The sequence below is a fragment of the Sarcophilus harrisii genome, chromosome 2 (genome assembly GCF_902635505.1).
Source record: "Sarcophilus harrisii chromosome 2, mSarHar1.11, whole genome shotgun sequence".
Lineage (NCBI taxonomy): Eukaryota > Metazoa > Chordata > Mammalia > Dasyuromorphia > Dasyuridae > Sarcophilus > Sarcophilus harrisii.
This window is the reverse complement of record NC_045427.1, coordinates 430922920-430945817: the sequence shown is the minus strand read 5'-3', so window position 1 is coordinate 430945817 and position 22898 is coordinate 430922920. Positions and strand designations below refer to the sequence as shown.

Sequence of the window (22898 nt, the reverse complement as noted above, 5' to 3'; positions counted from 1 at the left end):
ACCCTGCCTTCCAACCCTCGCACTTGCATGCCTGCTTGAGACACTTGCGGGTACCTCTCATCTAGGAAATGCCGGGCATCTATGTGAGGAAATTCTCTCCATCAATACAGGTTGGCAATGTTTCCACAGTTTGCAGCCTCAGAAAGCTGCATAAGCATTGAGATGCTAAATAACTTTCCTAGGGTTATATAGTATTGGTCCAAGGTGGCATTTGAATTCAGGTCTTCCTTGTTCCAAATCTTGCTCTCCAACTACATGTCCATGCTGCTACTCTGCAAGGCACATAATGGCAATGGCAGCAATAGCTGGAATTCATGCTGTGTTTTAAAGTTTACAACATGCTTTGCATGGATTATCTCATTTGGATCACACAACAACCAAGTGAGGTAAGTGCGAAAGTTATTTTGAGCCCTGTTGTACAGATGTGGAGATGATTTGCTCATAGTCAGCTAGTTAGGGTCTGGGCTTGGTCATTATGGCTTCAAACTCCAGAGGAAGGTGGGGGAGTTAGGAAATGATGAGTAGGTAGTAGAGGGAAAGAGAGGAAGTACTGGTTGGGCTCTTGATTAGGGAGAAGGAGACCTGAAGCTTAGGTTCTCCTCACTCTGGCCCTCCCAGTGTCCCCAGGAGAGAGGGTGACGGACAGGCATTTCCCCAGAGCTACCAGCCTGATCCCATCCCATTCATGGTGTAATGGTGACGCCTGCTGGAAGAAATCAGGAACCACCATTTGTCTGGACCGAGCGGTAATTTGCACACTTGAGAGGTTGTATGAAGCAGGTTGAAGTCCAAAGTCGGGGGAGGGAGAGGGGGGCTGTTTGATGATCTTTGGGTGTATGTCGCAGCCACTTGTTACATGAGGGACAAGGACTAAACCTGTGATTTCATTAGCAGAGGGAACTCCCCGATGGAGAACCTCCCTCTACCAGTGCCCATCAACATCTTCTCCACAACTTTCCGTCTTAGAATGTCACCTGGGGCACCAAAAACTTAAGTGATTTGTCCAGGGTCACACAGACAGTATGTGTCACAGGTAGAACCTGAAGTCGAGTCTTGCTAGCCCCAAGGCCAGCTCTCTAGACACTCATCCATGCTGCCTCGACATGAGAGACAATCTTTCAAAGTTCCCTAAATTCACCTGGAAAGTCCTCCATGAGCTCAAGCAAGGTGAAATGTACTATGTACAAATTAATAGCAATGTTGTGGGATGATCGGTTCTGAATGACTTTGCTATTCTCAGCAGTACAATGATCTGAAGGACTTATGATGAAAAATGCTGTCCGTACCCAGACAAAAAACTGATTGTGGCTGAATACAGATTGAAGCATACTTTTTTTAAAACTTTTTTTTTCTTGAGGATTTTTTGGAGAGAGAGAAAAGTGTTTTCTTTCACAACATGAATTTTATAGGAATATTTTGCATAACTACACATGCCTTTTCGATGGGGGTGGGGTGGAAAGAGAGGGAGAAAATCTGGAACTCCAAGTTTTAAAAACAAATGCAAAAAATGATTTTATATGTAACTGGGGAAAATAAAAATATTAAAACATAAGAAGTTCCCTGAACTTCCCTATACAAAGACATCCATAACCACAGAAACCCAGAGATAGTCTAATTCAACTCATGTCTAATCCAGAATTCCCTTTACAAGAGAAATGTTAATCACACCACCCATGGATCAAAGTGTCCTCTGAACTAGATTTAAATGAAATTAAGAAATGTTTAATAAAAATAGAATAAAACATATTGTTAATATATGGTTTTCTAGGTCAATATATTCCCTACAGGAATCCTTATATATAGTTTAGTGATCTCCTTTCTATTGGAGTTTGACCCCATTGTACTACAATATCCCTGACATGGGATGACCAATCACTACTTGCTTACTCCCACTAATAGAAAATTTACTGCTTCACAAGACAATACACTCCACTTTAGTAGTAGCCAATAAATTTTGTCTTGTCAACACAAGATTTAAAACTTGCTTCTCTAAAATTTGCACCTTTTACTTCTGGTGTCATGCTACAAGAATAGTTTAACATTTCCTTCTTCAGTTCATTTTACAGATGAAGAAATAGGCAAATAGGTTTAAGTGACTTGCCCAGAGTCACACAGTTCATAAGTGTCTGAGGTCAGATTTAAACTCAGGAAAATGAGTCTTCCTGGCTGTAGACACTATCCATTGAGACATAAGTAGTGATACTTGAGGTTAAACTAAATGGTATGCCAAATCCTAAATCCCAACTTCCACCTATTTACGTATGACATTTGATTAGTCTGTTTCCTTATTTGTAAATTTTAGCATAACTATCTACTTCACATGTTCCATAAACTTCAAAATACTCTTCTTTTTATCCTTTGTGAGGCATTTATGACACTTTCCTATTTAAAAATAGAAAATAATTATTCTTTCTGATAACACATAGTTTATAATGCATTTTCCTTACAACAATCCTTTGAAATAGATGCCATTGTTATTTCCTTTTTTATAGATGAGGAAACTGAGGTCTAGGGAAAGTAACTTTTCTAAAGTCACAAGCTTGTGTCAGAGAAAGTAACTGAATTCAATTCTCCTGATTTCAAGATTTGTGCTATTTCTTCTATACCACAATGCCTTTCTAGGAACCAGCAAAATCACTTCATCTTCAGGGAAGAACTAGTAGTTAATTTCAAGCAAGGAGAGGTTTGGAGAAAAGACACCCAGGTTTTGTTGTTTACAGGCTTCAGAGAGTCTTAACCTAACAATGAAAGAGACACAGAGCAACAAATTGGTTGGGAAACTGAGTCTTGAGAAATGCCAACGTTTAGGGGATAGGACAAAGTAGAGCTATGGAAGGAATCAGAAAAGAAAACTATTAAGAAAGCAATGTCACAAATGAGGTGATTGAAAGCAGTTCCAACAGATCTGTGATGGAAAGAGCCATCTGCATTCAGAGAACGAACTATGGAGACTGAATGTGGATCAAAGCATAGGATTTTTACTTTTTGGGGGGTGATAGTGGTGTTTGTTTGCTTGTTTGTTTTTCTCATTTTCCTTTTCATCTGATTTTTCTTATACAACATGATGAATATGGAAATATGTTTAGAAGAATTGTACATGTTCAGCCTATATTGAATTGCTTGCTGGTTGGGGAAGGAGGGAGGGTTTTACAAAACACAAGGTTTTGCAAAGATGAATGTTGAAAACTATCTTTACACGTATTTGAAAAAATAAAAGCTATTATTTTAAAAAAGTAGTATCACAGAAAGGAAGGAAAGGGAGTCTTTGAGTAAATAGGAGGTCTTCATGCTGTTTCATACTGCAAAGAATTCAAGGACTGAGAAAGGACAATTGGGAAGCTTGGAGAAAGAAGTTTCAGTCAAAATAGTAGGTCCAGAAGCCAGCTCTCTTCCTGTTTTGTTGTCATACAGGTGTTTTGGTCATGTCTGATTCTTCATGATCCTATTTGGGATTTTCTTGGCACAGATATTGGAATGGTTTGCTATTTCCTTCTCCAGCTTTTTTACAGATGAGGAACTGAAACAAATAAATGACTTGCCTAGGATCACATAACTAGTAAGTGTCTGAGGCCAGACTCAAAATGACTTAGTTCTATATCTATTCTGCCTCTAGTTGCTCCTACTCAAGAGTCAAGGATTGCATCTCCATAAATTTGTCTAATAAGGATGTTCTTTACTTGTAGCTGGCAGTTTAATAAAGTTTCTTCTCCCCCATAAGTAGTTTGGAAAGTAAACTCTGATAATCCTGTTATTGGAAGATCGCTGTCATCTTTTACCACCAGATGTCTCCATAACACCAGCTAAAACTAGAAGCCTTTGTTCTAACGCAGTGATTTCCACATTTTGTGGAGTAACATTCTTTTTTTACATATCTGTGCTTACACTTACACATATATGTGTGTATGCACATATATACATGTATACATACATTAATAATTTTAGACTATATCTGAAGCTAAGAATTGATTATATTTTTAACAAAAATCTTAAATGTACAGTAAAAATACAGTAACAGATACTTGTATAAATATTCTATACTTTTCATATTTGTAACAAAATGATAGTCATAATATTATTAATTTAGTGAGTTGGTTCTTTCTTGAGAAAGTTTCTGAAAAGATAGTGTTTCTGATGTTACTGTTACTTAAAATCCTTTTTCTTTTGCAACATCTACAGGAGAAACAATGATTCACACACACACCAAAAAAACATATTATGAAGGGTAGTCAAATTTAAGTTATTTTACTTGATAAATCAGAGAATTTTTATTCGCTTACTCAAAACCATAAAATTTTTAGGTTCTAGTTCTTGTTTTAATGTGTTATTACAAGTTTTTTTTTTTTTTTACGTAAATAGTTTTTTTTTTTCCCCAATTAAATGTAAAGACAATTTTCATTTTATAAGATTTTAAGTTCCAAATTTTTCTCTCTCCCTTCTTCTCCTCCCCAGGATGGAAAACAATCTGATGTAAATTATACACACATCACAATTTCTTAGATGGCATAAGATCATGTAGTGCACATGTGTACATAACATAATATCTGGCACCAATGGCCATTTATGTCATATCTAGCCTGTGTTTCCCAATGTCAGAAGTTTCTGTGCACCTTGCACAGCAGGAGTTCCATCTGGTCTTGGTTGAGGGGTGGGTGTCCAGTGGTTAGCATAATGGTGAAAAAGGTAAATATTCTGTGTACATATTTGTGTTCAGAAGATTGAAGAGGGCTCATGACATATTTGTGGCTAATAATTCAAAGGAAGTCACAAGCTAAAGATGTCTGTCATTCTTTATACTAAATATGGTCCTAAGATGCAAATGCCTATGTTGAAGGAAAATCTTACACTCTCAGAGTGCAGTGGGTATACATGGGCAAAAACAATATCCTGCCAGTCAAGGACAAGACCTTAAATATTTAGTGACTGGTACATATCCACCAGGACCTGTTGTAGCATTGACTGCTGATTTTTGAAATTTAGTATCAGCAGTCAAAGCCACAACAGGTCCTGGTGGATGTGTACCAGTCACTAAATATCCAATGTACATACGTTGACAGGACATACAAATGCAGTGATTATGGTAAAGAATCAAGTAGCAGATCCACAGATCAACCATCTATAGGAAGCCATGATAGGACCACATAATTATGGGACTTGGCAGGAAAAATAAGTCATGTTAATGAATTTCCAAAAAAAAAATCATTCAGAGCAGTGGCTTTGCATCCAAGGCACCATACTTTGGCAGCTGGCTTTTCAAATAATATTAGATAGTGGAAATTCCCCGAGGGACACTTCAACTTCATTCAAAATCTTTCTGGTCATAATGCTATGATTAATACATTAACTATGCATTCAGATGAAGTGTTGGTATCTACAGGGGATAATGGGGCTACACATCTTTGGGACTAGAGATTGGCTACAATTTCCAAATAGTTCACACACAGCTGTGCAACCTAGATCTTTGGGCAATGAATCAAGAATATTTGATTCAGCTATGGAAGAGATTCAACCAGTTATCAAGAAAAAGAGATTTTAAAGAAATGTATACATAATTGTACCATTGTTTTATTTTGGCTTTCATTAATGAATTCAGTTACATTTTGCTCTATAAAGAAGAAATTCTGCAAGTCTTTACTACTTCATCACATGTTACAATTCCCTTAAAAAATAAAAATAAAAAAATGGAATAAAATCACATTTATCATTTGCCTATGCAAATGAGTTTCACTTTCATTCATACTTAGAAATATCTTAAGTTTTGAAAATAAAGATAATTCCTTCTCTCCACTGATCAAGTTTAATAAGCAAGATTTCATATTTTTTTTATTTAATTTACAAGGCAGGTATTTCTTAAAATTGAGAAAAAATACAAAATATTTTATAAATTTATTATCTATAGCTCTGAATTTTCTCAATCACTTTATCTCTGTGGATCAGTGTGAATTTATATTAAAAAAAAAACTGCATATATTTATTTAAACTATACTAGGCTTTTCAAGATTGTTCATCAAATATATTCCGGAGGAAAATTTTGTTGTAAAATGAATGTTTCGTGTGTGCTATCACTAAGAAAAAAAGGCCACCTCTACTTTTTCATCAAATACCCTTCTAAGTATTTTGTGAAAAGCCAATGGGTTTCACAATAATGTTTAAGAGTTTTATACTTTTTCTCTATATTGTAACTCAATTTTGCAAAGAGCCTTTCTTTTAATAAGATAGCTTTCCCCCTCCTAATTAGGCATGATTACTGTATAACTTGAAAAAATACTATCTTGTCCCTCACTGTGATTTCTGTATAACTTGAAAAAATACTATCTTGTCCCTCACTGTGATTCAGGTAGGGACTGAATTAAATGACGAGTCTGGGAGCGCTCAGGTTCTTAAGATCGTGTGATTGAGTGATGTCCACAGGAAGATTCATTGTAGGTTAGGATGAGCCAAGGAGGGCTTCCTGGGGGGATGGAGCAGCACGGAAGACAGAAAACACAAATATTTAGGGAACTTGTGCGGTCCAATTTAGCCGAAAGCAGCTATTTGGTGTAGTGGCAGATTATAATAAACATTGATCCTCACAACGCTAGGAGGTGGGCACCATTACCCCCATTTTGTAGATGAGAAAACTGAGGCAGGCCACAGTGGTTAAAGGACTTGTCCTGGCTCACACAGCTAGCAGGAGCCTGTGACTTGATTTGAACTCGGGTCTTCCTCTCGTCACATGCCAAGTTCCATCCGTGTTCCCCCCCTCTCCCCCCCAAGTAACCGCAAGCCTTTCTATGTTGTTCCTCCGCCTTCCAGCCTCTCTAGCGTACCGTCATTTTCTCTAGGTCCCTAGGACTACCTCATCAGTAATATGCAAATGTGACGCGCGCCCTCCGTCATCCGCCCCTCGCGAAGTACTCGCTCCCCACCGCCTACAACCTCCCCTCCCCCGCCCCACACACAGCGGCCGGCTTTCGAGGCTCGCAGTGTCTCGGATACGCATGCGGGGCACGTTGCCTCTTCCCTGGGGCTGCCCGACACCGTGCCTGCCTAAAAAGAACTAGATTTGGCGGCGGTCGTAGCGCCTCGTGTCTCGGCTTCTTAAGAGCTGCCTTGGGCAACCCAGGGCCCGAGACGGAGTTGGAGGCGAAGGAGGAAAGGGGATGGGGATCGCTAAGGGGGAGGCGCCCAGGGCCCTTTGGGCTTCGGGGGGCGCGGGACTCAGGCGAACACCGCCGCCAGGCCCGGCTCGGGAGCGGGTCCTCGGCCCGTAACGCCGAACTGGAGAGAGCGGGGGAGGGCGGGGAGGGGAGGGCGTTGGGGCTTCCGGCGGCGGCGGCGGCGGCGGCGGCGGCGCGGCCATGGCGACGTTTGCAGGTAGCTCGGTCTCGGCGCGGCGGGAAGGGGTGGGAGCGCTGTGGGCAGCCCTTACAAGGCGCCGTGTTGTCTCTCCCCGGCTCCTCCTCAGTAGCTGCGGGTCAGCTAGAGGGAGGAGAGGTTGGGGGTGGGGGAAAGTCCTCCTGCGGCGCAAGCGCGTAGCTCCGGAGCGCGGCTCCCTTCCAATCGCATCTTCGTAGGCGCAGGCGCAGAATGCTCCTTTCCCTGCCCCTGAACGCCCCCCACCCTCCCCTTCTCGGGGCAGGGGGCTGGGAAATGCCACTCTGTGTCCTGAGGAGGCGTCTGGCGGGGAGGGCCCCAAGGCACGGGACGGAGCCTTCTTTCAGGCCTTCCTGCGGATTATCCGCGGACTCCACGGCTGCGTTTTCCTCGCGAGTCCCAGAGAGGTAGGGAGCACGGAGAGTCTCGGGGAGAAGGGGAGTCATTTGTTCTTGGAGAGGCTGGGAAAACCTCGCATCTGGAGGCGACTTTCTCCTCCCTAAACCTTTGTTTCCTCATCTGTGAAGTGGGAGCGGTGACACACGTCTTGAGGTGTTCCGTGAACCTCGGATAAAAGAACGTGTTGGGAAGCTTTTCGAGCTTCTAAAGCTGTTTAGGACGAAAGCTATTATTAGTAGAGATTATGTGTAGGGGGAGGAGGGTAAAGCTTCTCTGGCTCCTTTTATTGTACAATCCTGCATGAGTCACGGCTCCCTCTCCCCGGCCCTCGCTGGCCCGCCAGCCTGAAAGTGTTGACGGCACTTTAGAGAAGTAGGAAATGGAGACTCTAGGGAGGGTGTTTTTTATTTGGGGGGAGGGGTGTTTGGACGTCGTGTAGGGTTAGCTAATAATCATTACAGGCTCATAAATCTCTAAAGCTGGAAGGGGCCTCAGAGGTCTCCTAGTCCAGATCCAGTCATTTCGCAAATGAAGAAACCAAGAGGGGGAAGGGAGGTGTCTTTTCCAAGGTAAATATCAGAGGTGACGCTTTACATAGTTCTTAACTCATGTCTTGTGAGGTAGGTAGTAAAGCCCGGTTGTCTCCGTCTTAGAGATGAAGAGACGGAGTCACAGCCTTAAAATTATTTTGGGTCTCCTAGTGTCATGGCCTCAAACTCGGGAGAGTTTCTGTGCTCCCTACATACATACATCGCAGTGTTTCAGCGGGTCATAATGTTGGAACTTTAGAGAAGGAAGGGAACTTCGTTTTGTAGCTGGGGTACCAGGCTTACAGGTAGGAAATCCCCCAGATTCATATAGTAAGTCTGTGTGGCAAAGGTGGGCCTGGAACCAATTTCCCGATCCTTGGTCTGGTTCTCTTCTTCCTGCACTCTGTTGGCTCTCTCATCCCAATTTTATTCATACCAATTAGCTAGTTACGATGAAGTAATTTTGTAAGTGAAGTAAGTGGTTTTGATGTAGAGTGGCATGATATAATAAATGGCTTTGTTTTGTAATGGTTGGCTGTAATGGTTGGGAAACAACAGTTTGGGATCACTAGGGAAGTAATGAATGCTATTGAGCTATAATGTTAAAGAGGGAAATGCATTGCATTTCTTGCATTAAGCAAGAAAATAAATAGTTTTGCCCCATTGCTGCCTGATATAGTGCTTATTGCTAGTATGTTCTTAATAAATATCTATTGATCAATTGCTTATTGATCACTTCTTAGAACACAACCATATTCAATGAATGTGTCTGAAAGGACATATTTTAAACCAGAGCTGTCAAATATATGACTCTGCAACATTCCCAAGTGTGGCCCAAACCAGATTAAAATGTATTTGGGAAATATTTCACCAAAAAAAAAATTTAAATAACATATAAATCATGGTAATATATGATTTCCTAAGTCAATATGCAGTCACAGGGATGACCCCACTATTTAGCCTATTTTTATCTATTTCTGTTTCCTTTTTGAGTAATAACTTTACCTACTTCATTTCTAAGCCGAGTAACACATTGGTACCAGCTGGATCGTGAACCTTATTTTATTTTGTTTCGTGGCCTGTCTTGCTCCTGGGTATGAGGGCATTTAGGAAGTTGAGTGGGATATTCAACTCATACCGCTTTCAAAGTAAGTTATTTTATTTTTTTAAAGAAGACAGCTGCAAAGTCTGGAATATCATCTGAATTTTTAGGTAGAGAGGTGTAAAGGCAGTAAAGGTGAATCTAGGACATAGTTTATTCTCAGTCCCTGTTCTGTTGTGAACATTCCTGTTTTGTCTGTTACAGAGTTCTGTAAAGTGTGTGAGAGAACTTCTGTGTATACTCACTTGATGTTGCTCAACCAGTCCATCAGCCCTTTGTACAGCAAATCAAAGCTTTATGTCAGAAAGGCTCTTAGACATATGGCCACGATACAGAAAATATTGTCTTTTATTACAGCTAGTGGTTAATTAGACATTAGTCCATTATTTGAAAAACTTAGTTGTGCTGATCGGCTTTAATAGCTTTATTAGTAAGCCACAGAAAGGAAATTTTATTAGCATTCATAAAATATCTTTTAAAGATAAATCTTGAAAAGAAAAAGATAAATCTTAACCTGACTTTCTAAAATCTTACATTCTTCCAAAAAAAAAAAAAAAACCTTAGGAATATTCATATTCCACTTAAAATTTTTCATTTTTGAGGCACCATGTATATGCTTCTAGACTGTGTGGTTTCATGGATTAGGAATTCTTTGAAATTCAAAGTGTGATTAAAGAACAAGGGAAGCCCCTAGAGAGAGGATAGTGACAGCATTTCTCTGGATCATATAGAAGGAAACCAAAGAGGAAACCAATTAAAACACAGCATTGTTAAACTTTGCATGTATGTATAACTTACTGGTGAGAGCTTCTTTTCCTTCTCTTATAAAATTGCCATTCTTAGTTGGGATTGTGGCTCCCAACAGAAATGATTAATTGGAAAATAAATGCTCAGCAAATGACTTGTTTGAAAACAACCTAATCTTATCACTATCCCATTTCAGAAAGTTATTGCTGTCACATGCTCCCTCAAGTAATTCTTCACCCAATCTTTCTACTTGCCTTCATCTAAGACAAGAAAAAGATGACAGTCCCTGTTAATGAGGATACATTCCTTTACATACATAAGACCTTGGATGTTCAGATGCCTAGTAAATATTCAGTAGGGGAGAGAGAGTGAATGATTGTTGAAGTACCTATAGGATACTATGTTTAATATTTTTAAATACTCAAATGTAACTAATTTGTGAGATTAGGCTAAGAAGAATCAAAATACCCCAGGAATCTATGCTTGGGCCTGGGCTCTTGAAAATTTTTATTAATGGCTTAAATAAAGGCATAGATGATAGCTTATCATATTTGTAGTAACACCACAGTGGATGACAGAATCCAAAAGGATCTCGATAAACAAAGCATTGGGCTGAATCTAATGAGATGAAATTCAGTAGAGATAAATATAAAGTATTGCCCTCAGGTATGAAAAAACAACTTCAGAAGTACAAGATGAGGGAAGCATGCTCTGGAAAAAAAAAAAAAAGTCTGGGAATTTTAATAAACTACAAGCTCCATGAAACAGTATTGAAATGTGGCAACAACAAAACAAAGTCTAATGTAATCTTGGGCTGCACTGAGAAATGTAACTTCTGGAGACAGGTAGGTGATAATCTCACCTCAATTTATTCTGCCTTTTATCAGGTCTCATTTGAAACACTGTGTTCATTTCTGAGCATACTGATACATATTGAGAACTTAGAAAATATCCAGAGGAGAGCCCTTAGGATAGTGAAGAAATTTCATTAAGTAGTCATACAAATTTTGGTATGCTCACAGTTCTTTGAGAACAATTAAGGAACCAAAGAAGTTTTTGAACATTGATGTCTTACTTTGCAAAAGTTGATGGGTTTCAGAAAGAGCTATGTTTTTCTTGGATTAGTAGTCTTTCAAACATGATTATAGTCTGGTTCATTTACTCTTAAGAAAAACTTTTCCAGTGTTTTAAGAGCTCCATGTTTGTCTGCTTCTTGTTTAGCCTCGGTTTTAAGGAAATTAACCTGTCATAGAATATTAGAACTGACGGATTGGACATCTTATTTTCTAGTTAATTCAGTTTACATTTGAGGAGAAGTGAGGGGACCAGAAGGGTTAAATTATCTATTCAAGATCACAAAGCTGGTAGCAGAGCCAAACTTCATATACCATTCTTTTGTCTTTTTCTCTTAGAAACAAATGGTTTCAGCAGAAGGGGGGGGGGGGGGGGGGGGGGGGGGGGGGGGGGGGTCCATCTGTCAGTTACAAGGTAGTTAACAAGCAACAATGATAAATTATAGACTACTGTTAGAGATGTTTGGCATAAGAGATTTACTGGCATTATCTGGATGGTAGTCTCTCTATTAGATCCTTAAGGTGGTGTGGAGTGGGTAGCTTTGTACTCAGAGTAGTAACTTCCGTTATGACTAAGGGATATGAATTTGTTGTAAAAGAAAATGCTACATCCTTTGACCCCACCTATGTCTTTGGCTGGTGAACAAATGCCTTGTGAGGTATGTAAGCCTAGGGACAGATCATAACTCTAGGAGAGTTCTGAGTGTTGTGCTTTATTGGTTACCTGACTAAATGAAAAGGTGGAGTTCAGGAATAGAAAATACTGAAGGAAATATAGGAATAAGTACTTGCTCTTGGTGAGATCTTCTTGGATCTAGAGAAACCTGGTTTCAAAGAACAGCCAATACTTTGATCCTCTTGGAAGTTATAAAGACAGGTAATTCATCTGGGGAAGTTGGTGTTTAAAATAAAGCATGTTCAGTGCAGTAGCTCATTTGGTTCCCCAAAAGGAGGGGTCAGTAGGATCTTAGAATTGAAAGGGACAAAAGAAATTTTCTATTTTATAGCCTGGGCTTGGTGTGTTCAAAAGTTTCATAGTCTTAGTAAGGGCCTAAACTGGATTTTAACCTTGGTTTCTTATTTTCAAGTCCAACATTCTTTCCTCTATACCATGAGGGCATTTCTGGTTCAAGTGAAGAAGTAGGATTAAGTAGCTCTGAGAATTTTTCCAAATCTGAGATTTTGTGACTTGAAGGTAGGGAGGGGAACTTCTTAGCTTGTAGAATGAAAAAAATTCTTGTAAAATGGTGAAAGGTGAGGCTTATTACACTTTTGAATATAATGATAATAGGAAAGAAAGAAGAATAAGCAAAGGCAAGGGAGACAGAAATGAGAATCATTTTTGCTAGAGTCTTTTAGCAGACCTGCTTAACTGGTATGGAGTTTGTGTACTTGCCTTCTTTACTCTAAAATCTTAAGTAAATGGGTTTTGTTGATATTGAAATAATTATTTAGCTGACAGCAGTAAGAGTAGGACAGTTGGAGACTGGAGCAAAGGTAGGAATGTGCCCAGCTCTGAAGCAAAGGCCTTCCTGTAGTTTATTGGCTATTGCTATGGGTGGTAGTAGGAACCTATTTTCAAGTGCTCGTTTTGTTAGCCCTTTGGTTTTGGTTCCCATTTAAATTGTACTTTTAGATTCCTCTGGCATATAACTTGGAATGTTGTACTTCTGCCAGATCATATAGCTTTCTTTACTCCACCCAGTCGCCTGGTTGTTGGGTTTTCAGAAAGCATTAGTTTACTTTTCACTTCACTCTGCCAATTCCATGCTGACCTTGGCATGAACATGCCTCTTGGCAAAGAAGATGTGTTTTTTTCACTCCTGCATTACATAGATTCTCGTGGTGGCTGTCACTGGCTCATGGAAGAGCACAGCATGAGATTCTATAGTGTTAACATCCAGTGGTAGGGCTCAGATATCATTTGGGTAGCCTACAGTGCTTCTTCCTTGGAAATTCCTTGTTGCCCAGGGATAGACCCTGGCTTTTGTCAACATCTAAAAGGAATTTATAATCTGCAATTATAAAGCCATCTAGTTTTTCTAACTGGTGTCTATACTCCTAGAAGATAATCCTTTATTGTCACTCATCTCCTGTATATAAAATTCTGTCCCTTTTCGGGACAGGTGGTTCAGGTTCAGGTGGTTAGTTTGTCTTTGAATCAGAGCCACTGGTGATTTTCTAGAGCTACTGATAAGTACAGGATGGCAAAACACTGGTCAGGCCCAAAAGACAGGTACACTACATTTCATACAATAATAATCCTGGAGATTTTATAAATCACAGCATGTTAGAAAAGCATTAAGAGAACTCTTTACTTAAGGGAGACAAATGTGTTAGATTTTTACATACTTGCCATTATTCAAATGAAAAGGCAAGGTCGGGCCCAGGACCATTATCTGATTGTAGCAAGCCTAAATTTCATTTTTCACTTTCCTCCCAATAACTTTGTGTTATTCTTAGTGCTCTCTTCTGTAAAATGAGGAGAAAGCTCAGAGACATGACAACTTTGGCAGAGTTGCCCAACTCAAATCCTCAGGTCCTGACTCTTCAGAGTCCTTTTATTGAGACTATCTGAGGCATATCAAGAAGATTTCTCAGGAGTCGGTGTTCTTCAGACTTCCACAAAGGCACACCTGGATGGAGAACTTCTCTTGGAGAGGAGAGGTTGCATCCAGGTCCAGCCAGCAGCAGAATCAATCAAGAATAATGTTCTTTAGATTCCTTATGCAAGTAGCAGCTATTCATAGTATAGGATCAGAAATTTAGAGAAGAAGTGTTATTGAACAACTTCCTCCTCTTACAGGCAACATACCTGAGACTCAAGCCAGATGGGCTTATAGGCAAAATAGCAGAGTCAAGGCTTGAACTCAGATCTCCCAATTCCAAATCCACTGTACCATAGATGGCCACTTCCTTACCTCCCATTCCTGTCCAAGGTCTGGGGAAAATCAGGGACCTAAGAGGCAGACAGTATCATGTAAAAGTCACAGGGATGTTTTCTGTTAGAATATATATATATCACTTTAAGATTTACAAAGCACTTCCTTCATAACAACACTGGAAAATGAAATTCAAAGCAGGGAAACAAGTTAACTAGGCCTGGGCTTTTGACTCAGGTACATAATGTCAAGTTTAGCACTCTCAATCTGCTATACAAGTGTTGTCAAACTAAAAAGAAAAAAGGGCTACTGTATCATATGTAAGAATCCTTATGGCTACATATTGACTTAGAATGCCACATGTTTACATTTTATTGTACTTTTATTTTAATAAACATTTCCTAATTACATTTAATTTGGTTTGAGCCATGTTCAGGAGTGTTGCAGGCCCACAACCTCTGCACTTTTCACCATGCTGGAGTAAGCTAGGTATCATGGTGCACACACAAAGTAGGAGCCAGGAAGGTACATCTTCTGAGTTCAGATCTGGCCTTAGACATTTACTAAATGTGTAACCTTGGACAAGTCATTTAGCCATGTTTGCTTCAGCTTCCTCATTTGTAATTTCAACTGGAGAAAGAAAAATCTTTGGGGTCACAAAGAATTGGACACAATAACAACAAATTTATATTGGGAAGGGCACTCTGAATGGGAGTTTCTCTTTTAAACAAATACCTGATTTAGTTCTTTTTGGGAAGGGGGTCCAAAAAAGAGGGTAGTGCAATCAGGGTTAAGTGATTTGCCCAGAGTCACAGCTAGTAAATGTCAAGTGTCTGAGATCGGATTTGAACACAGGTCCTCCTGATTCCAAGAGCAATGCTCTATCCACTGGTTTAGTTCTCTTTTAAAGTTTCATTAGTATCGTGTGAAATGTTTAGGAGTCACTGTTACAAGGGCAGAGACTGGATTCTTTTTTTTCCTTTCATGTTGTAAAACTAAATCGTAGCTGGGTCACCAGCTGAGTTAGTCACCAGGTGATTCCCTATTGACTCATATGAATGAAGACACTACTTATAGTGAACCAGGTTGCCTTGGCTTGTTAAAGTTTAGTTATAATGTCTTTTGGGTGACTACACCTAGCACTTTGTGCCAATGTGAATTGGTGGCAAAGGTTGCTCAGGTGGTGGGGCAAGTCACAGGTCATTCTGGCTTTCTCCAGACACTGAGTGAAATGTAGTTTCTGCTTCTGAAAACAAAATCAGTAAGGTGATGTTATTGTCAGTGACTAGGTACGCCTAGCCTTCCCTCAGGTTTTTACTCTTTAGTTTTTAATCCATGTGCCTTAGCCCCTTCTCCTAAAAAGCTGACTTTTAAGAGGCTTCCTTCCAGATTATAAAGTCCATGACAAGTGATGTGTCTCATTTAATATTCTTTCTTTTTCATTTAATTTTTATATACCTCTTCAAGCAGAATATGAGGATATAGACAGTAAGTCTGTGAGTAAATGAAAAAAAAAGGATCATTTATGTTATTTTGAACAAACATTGTATCAAGAAGGAATATATAAAATACATTAAAAAATTACATCAAGTATATATCCTATCCTTAGGAACCTGGGTTACAAAGTCTTATTTGCTTTCTTGATCTGTAGAAATCTAAAGAACTAAACCAGTTATTTAGAACATCACAGGCAATGTGGGGGTAGCATAGAGATGTCATACACGCACATCAAAAAGTAATTTAACAAAATAAAATACAGCAATATATAGATAATCCACAATTAATCTGTCCCTCACAAACAGGACAGACGTGAGATGCCAGTGCAAAGGACTAATGATTACTTAATTTTCTATTATGTTTATGTATAGGATTATAATATATTACTGAACCCAGGACCTGGGCCTGACTGACCCTGTTTGTTTTTCTTAAAGTTATAAAGATAGGTAACATCCAGGGAAGTTGGTACTTAAGATAAGTCATCTTTGGCAAATAGGAGGGGGTTTTTGTTACCTCCTTGATTACCTTGTAACTGATGAGACTGAACTGACTAAAGCAAAATCTGTTTTGACTTTCCTATTCAGCATTGTCTCTACTATATCTAATTTTTCAGTGATAACTTTCAAAGAAGTTAGCCAGTATTGACAAATGTAGAATGTGATTAAAGAGTTTCTGAATATAGCATAAACTCAAACAGTGATTCCATTTGCCACCTTGAAATCATGTCAACTTAAAAAAATATATATTTACAAGAAAAACTTCCCTGTAATTTGTGATGGAATTCATTGGATTTGGTCCCTGAGTAAAGTTAGTAAAGATGATTGTATTGATTGAGGTCTCCAGTTCACAGAACTATAAGCAAATACTTTAGTTGTTCAGAATATTTAACTAATTGCTCTCCCCCCATAAGTTTTTTGTTTTTGTGTTTTTCTTTTTAAGTTATATCTTCTGAATACGGGACAACTTGGTGCTCCTTGACACATTGGAGAAGCCGTTGAAAATTGAGTGGAAACGAAATCAAAGAAGCAGATAAAGTTCACTTGCTGTTGTGGGCCCTGTGCCTCTCCTCCCCTGCCCAGCAGAGACCATGTACTGCCTTCAGTGGTTACTGCCTGTTCTGCTCATCCCAAAGCCCCTCAACCCAGCTCTCTGGTTCAGTCACTCGATGTTCATGGGCTTCTACCTTCTGAGTTTCCTCCTGGAGCGGAAACCATGCACGATCTGTGCCTTGGTCTTCCTGGCAGCCTTGTTCCTTATCTGTTACAGCTGTTGGGGGAACTGTTTCTTATATCACTGCACTGGCTCTCATCTCCCTGACTCAGCTCACGATCCCAGGATAGTGGGGACTTAGGATCCTCACATGCTGCTAATTGATTGGCTTTAAAGATGAGAACCCAAGGGTAAAGGATGTTCACAATATGATTGATCACAGGTTTCCTGCACATCTGTGTAGACTAGATTAGTACATTCCTGATTGGGCATCCTTCACCTGTGATGTGTCACTTCCAGTTTTTTATGATGTGAACAACAGCACCACCAGGTACTTTTGATTTGAAGCCCAGCAGTGGTCAGTGGTTGTTGCTGTTTTTCTTCCCTGCCTTCATTCCTACACCTCACTGACTGGATGATCACCTTTCCATCTCAGATCCTGCCAGGGGACCAGACCCAACATGGCCAGTCTAACTCTGTTGATCCAGAGATCTCTGCCCTGTGGCAGTAGCGTTCATATCTTGTTTTACCTAAATGAACTTTGTCCAGAGTGCAATTAGTTTCCTTCTCTCCAGCCTCTCAGCCTTATATTGCTCATAGGGCCAGTTGAATCAATACAGGTCTCATAATTGTAGAAACTCCAGCTTTTCACAGAAGCCTCTGGCACCTGGGAGCTTCAGCTTCCTGCTCAGTAGGCTAGAATGAAATGTATTTTGGCAGTTCAATGCTGTTCACATTTAATTCTCCTGTTTCTTTTTTTTCAAGAAATGAGATCATTTGTGGACTAGTTCCTGGGTATCAGAACATCTCTCCTTCACAGTGCCACATCCCTCCCCAATTTCTAGAATTTACAGGGTTCTCATTTCTTAGGGGAAGTACTATGAGCTATTGGGTTGGGTTTTTTTTTTTTTTTTTTTTTAATCTTTGTCCCAATTCCTTTAAATCTGCTGATTCCCACACAACTGGGTTGGGAAGCAGATCTGCGCTTTCAAAATGGTGATGAGCAATCAGTGGTTTTGGGTAGGGGGTTATCTTGGTTTTTATTAGCTGGGAAGGATGTATGTTGTGTATTTGAATTGGGAATTTATCACTAGCACAGTTGGTATCTCTACAATGGCAGAGATTGTTGGAAGGACGCAAGCCCTGGAACACATCAGCCTGAATGAAACAACTCAGGAGAAGTGATAAGAAGTAGCCACTTTCGTGCCATACTGGGACCCCTAGGCTTTGTCGCTTCAAAGATTCCATAGTACAAACAAATATCCAGGAAGGAAACTTTGTTTTTCTTAGTATGCTTCCAGTCTGATCCACTTACTCATCTCCCCTTGGATTGACTGAGGAGTGGGAGGTGACCTGGGCAGAGGACTGAACTTGGTGCTTGTCACCTGGGGAATTGGACCTAACAGCAACATTTTTGAAATTTAAGGGCTGCTGGTTAAAAACATTGTTTTATTTTTGGTTGGCTCAATTGCACAGCTGTTTAAGATGTTTAATAAAAGCTTTATAAACTTTGGTTTTTGGGCTCTTGAGTGATTTGTGGACTTCTTACAATGCCATTGGTTTTCACGTGTTTAAATGGGGGTGTAGCAAAGAGGAAGTTTGTGTGGCACCAGAATGCAATCCCAGTTCAGGAAATTATGTGGCGAGGGGAGGGGGGCACAAGGACTCTCCTACTTACCAGTGCAATGCCAGGGTTCTTAGTGGCCATTTAGTACAGAGGAGAAACTGAGGCCCAGAGAGACCTGAGCTTTCGAAGGCCACATCACCACTTGGTGACTTGGTGCTTAGAGGAGAAGCCAGGTTTCCACTCCCTGGAAGTTTCACTTTGCCCTCAGTTTCGTCACAGCTGAGCCTCTTTTACCTCTCTGGGCGGGACCTCCCCTGGGCACTCGGCCTTTGGGACAAGCTTACACTTCTCGGGGTTCTAGAGCCGGGGAGCATACAAGTAACAAACTTGTTTGTTTGTGGAATTCCAGCAGCTCCCACCAGGGGGCACCATAGGACAGGTGAGGGGAGAAGCAGCTGTCCTGGGCACAAGAAGGTAGCCCCTAAAATGGCGCCAAGAGCTCCGTGCACGTTATAAGGCAGTCATAGCTCTGGAGGGGACCTTAGAAGTCTCCCTCCTCCTGGTAGCAAAGCTCTAGTAGCATGGTGGTCTTCAGTGGGTTTCAGGATCTGATAGCATCAGCATGTCCCCTTCCCCTGACACAGAGGCTTTCCTGTCTACAGCCACCTTGGAGGTGCTTCTGAACTTAATCAGACCAGTCTTCAGATAACCACCAGACCCTGATTTAAAGATCTTTAAGCAAGCTTGAGGGGCCTGCAAATTTCGCCTCTGATAACCTCGGGTCATCACCATGAAGTGTCAGAAGGGGTGACAGTGGAGGCAACACATGTACCCATAGGCAACATGCCTACAGAGGGGCACATATCCTCTTCCTTCCCTCCCTCTCTCCCTCCCTCCCATAAATGCACTAGTGAGGTCTGTTTGTGTTTAATCAGACAAAATGCAAAGTATTTACAAACCACCTTTTTGCCGTTCTCAAGACATCCCTCCCTCCCTGCCTCCCACCAAGGTTAAAAGCTATACACAGCCAAACCACGGTGAGAGTGAGACACCCCAAGGTCCCTGCATAGTCATCAGGAATTTACAAAACAATTTAAAAAAAAAATGACAGCTTCAGAACCTCTTGTAGCAAGGGACTGAGTTCTTCAGAAGGACAGGAATGCTAAAGAGAATCCAGACAGTGACAGCAATCATTATGGTACAGTTTCATTAGATAACAAATTACCTCTTTATTGGCTGGGGATGGGGAGATTGAAGAATGGAAGTGGTGAAACCCTCAGAACTGACTGGGACACCTAAGGAGGCCATCATCAATGCCCTTTTTTGTGGGCAAGACCTGGTTGGCACAAGGTATCCCGGCCACCTCCTCCTAGGGCACCCTGGGCCTGAGCCTGCATTCTCAGCTGATTGGTACAGAGATTGGAGAGATTAGCCCCAGGTGTGCAGCCCCAAGCACTGGGCTGACCCAGCCCTGGACAAGTGAATCCCAGGGGGCCTGTGGTCATTATTGCTATACTACTGAGAGGCGGGAGGGATGGCTGACTGGGCCTACCACGGGGGAAGTGGAATAGGAAGAAGGTAATGTACAATGTTCCCCAAAGGGTTTTTTTACATGTTAAATATGGACACACAGCTACACACATGCACCCACATACACACACACATGCCAACCTTGGCTTCCCAGCCTTTTGAGGACCTCTTTTGCAAAGTTAAGCTTCTGAGGAAATGTAACTCCCTATTGCCATCGGCATTAACAATCTTATCAGGGTCTCTGCTTGGAAAGACAAGCTGGATGGGAAGATGGGAGGGTAGGGGATGAAAGAAAGATAGGAATGAGGAAGACCTAGCCCAAAATGGCAGTGAGCCTTCAGGGCCTATAAAAAATACCAAGCCTCTGGCAGGTTGTGTCCTGAGCCAGGGAAGACTGGTGCTAGGTTTCCTTACCTTTGACAGTTGTTTCTGTCACCAAATTTTAGATTCCTTCAGCCAGACCCCACCACTTTGCTCCTGCCTCATGAGCTGGAGGAGCATTTTCAAGTTCCATTGGCACATCTAAATTATTTTAAAGGTAGCAAGCTTCCTGTCATTGGACATTTCCAGGCAGAGGCTGGATTATCAATCCCATCAAGGACACCGACAGGAGATTGGACTGTAGGATTTCTAAGGTCACTTCTAACTTAGAGACTATGAAAAAAAACTTGTGCCTGTCCCCCAGCCCCCCACCAAAAAAAAGACAACTAACCTTTTCCCTCCCTTGATTTTTCTATGGTCATACCGGATTTCCCTTCTTGATTACCACATAATCTGCTCATTTGGTACTAAGAATAATATGGTGTACATCACGTTGGTGAGGTGTATGTGTGGGGATGAAGATGTAACTGGTCATCCTTGCTTCAGTTTCCCAGAGGACAAAGACCAAAGGCCTCAACTTTGGAAACAGGCTTTTACCTGTCAGATCCTCAGCCTGTTCTGATGTTTCAGGTTTCTCAGGTCCCACTTCTGCCATTCATTAATTCTCTGTGTGATCTGGGAAAAGCTCTTTTCCCTCTTCTGGGTCTTAGGTTCATTTCCTGTAAAATGGGGTCATTAAACTAGATCTAGGATTGACATTCTGTGTCTTAAGCCATCTGGTCAGAATTGGGGGGAAAAAATAAAGACAACATGTACTGAGTTCAGAATAGGAAGAGAATTCTGATGGACTTAGAACACTAACTACTGCTGACCATTGCCCAGCTCTGTCCTGCCCCTGTGATAAAAACCAGACTTCTGGCTCTTCTCTCATTCTGCCTCCTTCCTCCCCAATTTTAGAAGCCCCACAATGGAGGATGGACATTCTTGAGGTGGGGGAAGGAGGAGAAAGCATGGAAGGGATCAAGTGAGGATTCCATGCCAGCCTTTTGATGGAACCCAGTGTTCAGTGGACATCCCATTTGTAGCCCGGAGATACTGCACTGGTTTGGAAGAAGGGAAGGAAGATTAGAAACTGTCATTTCAAAGCCTGTCACCCCAAAGGATCAGGACCTGTTCCTGATCTAAGATGAGGTGAAGTGACACTGTTGGATTAAATCCTCCAAAATTCCCTTATAATTTTGTAAAGTTTCTCATGGGAGGGGGAAAAAAAAAGGCTAACTAGTGCAAAGATGTTTCCTGGGCTAAGCTTTCCTGAAGGGATTTCAAGCATAATGGTTAGGGGCAGCAAGATTTCTTACCTCCATGAACTGGCAGGGAAGAGTATTATGAGTATTATGAGTTAGAGAAGAATCACCCCTGCAGGACCCCTGGATTAGAAGTGTGGCTCTTCAGCTTGACAAAGGGGACCTTTGGACAATTCATGAAGCTGGGAGTGAATAAATCAGGACCAGGAGGTGGAGGAAAGGATTTGATAGGTACTAGGCCTAAAGACTGAGCAGAAGTTTGCCGACCACAACCAAACATTAAATGGGAGGGATCTTGGAGAAAGAATCTACCAGAAATGTTCAACCAATTTCCAGGGGAAGAGGAGAGTTCTCAACATGAAGTCCCAGAAAATGGCAACAAGAGATCTTCATGGTGATTTTCTAATGGGCAAAGTCCTGTGTTGTTAACTATTAAAGAAAGGAGATTAGACTGGACAGGACTGGAAGACTGATAGCTGCAATCTGATGTACACTGAGCTAGACATAGGCCTTTCCCTCATCTGAGCAGGATCCAGGCCCTTGGGCTAAGGCTAGTCTTAGCTTTCAGCTGTGAGCAGAAATGGCACTGACCATCCCTTATCCACCCAAGCAAAGCCCTAAGCTCTTTTTTCCTTAAGAACCTGTTGCTGGATTGGCTGTTAACACCAAACAAGACAGCTAGCCCAGGAAGGGAATCATGTTTTTGGGGGGAGGAGGGAGTGACAAGGGACAACTAGGGAAAGGAAAGGGGTTTTCAGTGCCCACATTAACCTTCAGTGCTGAGCCATCAGCCTGAGATCTGCTGCTCCAGGAATCTGGTCTCTCCATCCTCCCAATGAGCAGAAGGAGACTAGGGGCTGGAATGCCTATGATGGAATAGGCCTAAGGCTCAGACGTTCAGCCCTTCAGCTCCATCACTGGCAGCTCTTGGGCCACCACCTCACTGCTGCTCACCTCAAGGACAAAAATCATCATCACTGTTGGCAGGGAGGGTGTGACCAAGTCCCTCTGACCAGGCAAAGGGGGAAGAAGTGGCCCATTGCCCAAGCTCTGGGAAGAGCCCACCATAGCTACAGCACCATGGTCTCAGCTGGATAGGCCTCTGGCCCAGCAAGCCCTCAGGACAATCCTGAGGGACAAGAGGGAGTCTTTGGCACCAGGGTCCCAGTCCAACTCTATAGGTTCTCCCCAGGCTGATACTGGGGCTCTGTGGATGTGAAGTAGTCCTCCAGAAATGCTTGCAGGTATTCAAATGTGGGGCGTTCTTCAGGGTCCTTTCGCCAGCACTGGCACATGAGGTCATGCAGGGATTCAGGGCACTCTGGTGGGCAGGGCATCCGGTATCCTCGCTCAACCTGGTCTAGTACCTCCCGGTTCACCATTC

At 41.5% G+C, this 22898-nt stretch overlaps 2 protein-coding genes across 8 annotated transcripts in view; one reads left to right on the top strand and one right to left on the bottom strand.

Moving 5' to 3' along the window:
- Nucleotides 1-18306, top strand: part of BLCAP (BLCAP apoptosis inducing factor) — a 20739-nt gene extending 2433 nt beyond the window's left edge. The window contains exons 1-2 of one of the 2 annotated variants that reach the window (XM_012553608.2): nucleotides 7158-7353; nucleotides 16523-18306. In XM_012553608.2, coding sequence (XP_012409062.1) covers nucleotides 16671-16934 — 264 coding nt within the window. In that variant the 5' untranslated portion in view covers nucleotides 7158-7353; nucleotides 16523-16670 and the 3' untranslated portion in view covers nucleotides 16935-18306. Of the gene's footprint in view, nucleotides 1-7157; nucleotides 7354-16522 lie in introns of those variants that run through there. The other variant, XM_031954056.1, reaches the window with a different exon arrangement.
- Nucleotides 17691-22898, bottom strand: part of SRC (SRC proto-oncogene, non-receptor tyrosine kinase) — a 167788-nt gene continuing 162580 nt past the window's right edge. For all 6 annotated transcript variants that reach the window (XM_031954053.1, XM_031954051.1, XM_031954055.1 and 3 more), the window contains one exon: nucleotides 17691-22898. In XM_031954053.1, the coding sequence (XP_031809913.1) occupies nucleotides 22690-22898 (209 nt within the window). In that variant the 3' untranslated portion in view covers nucleotides 17691-22689.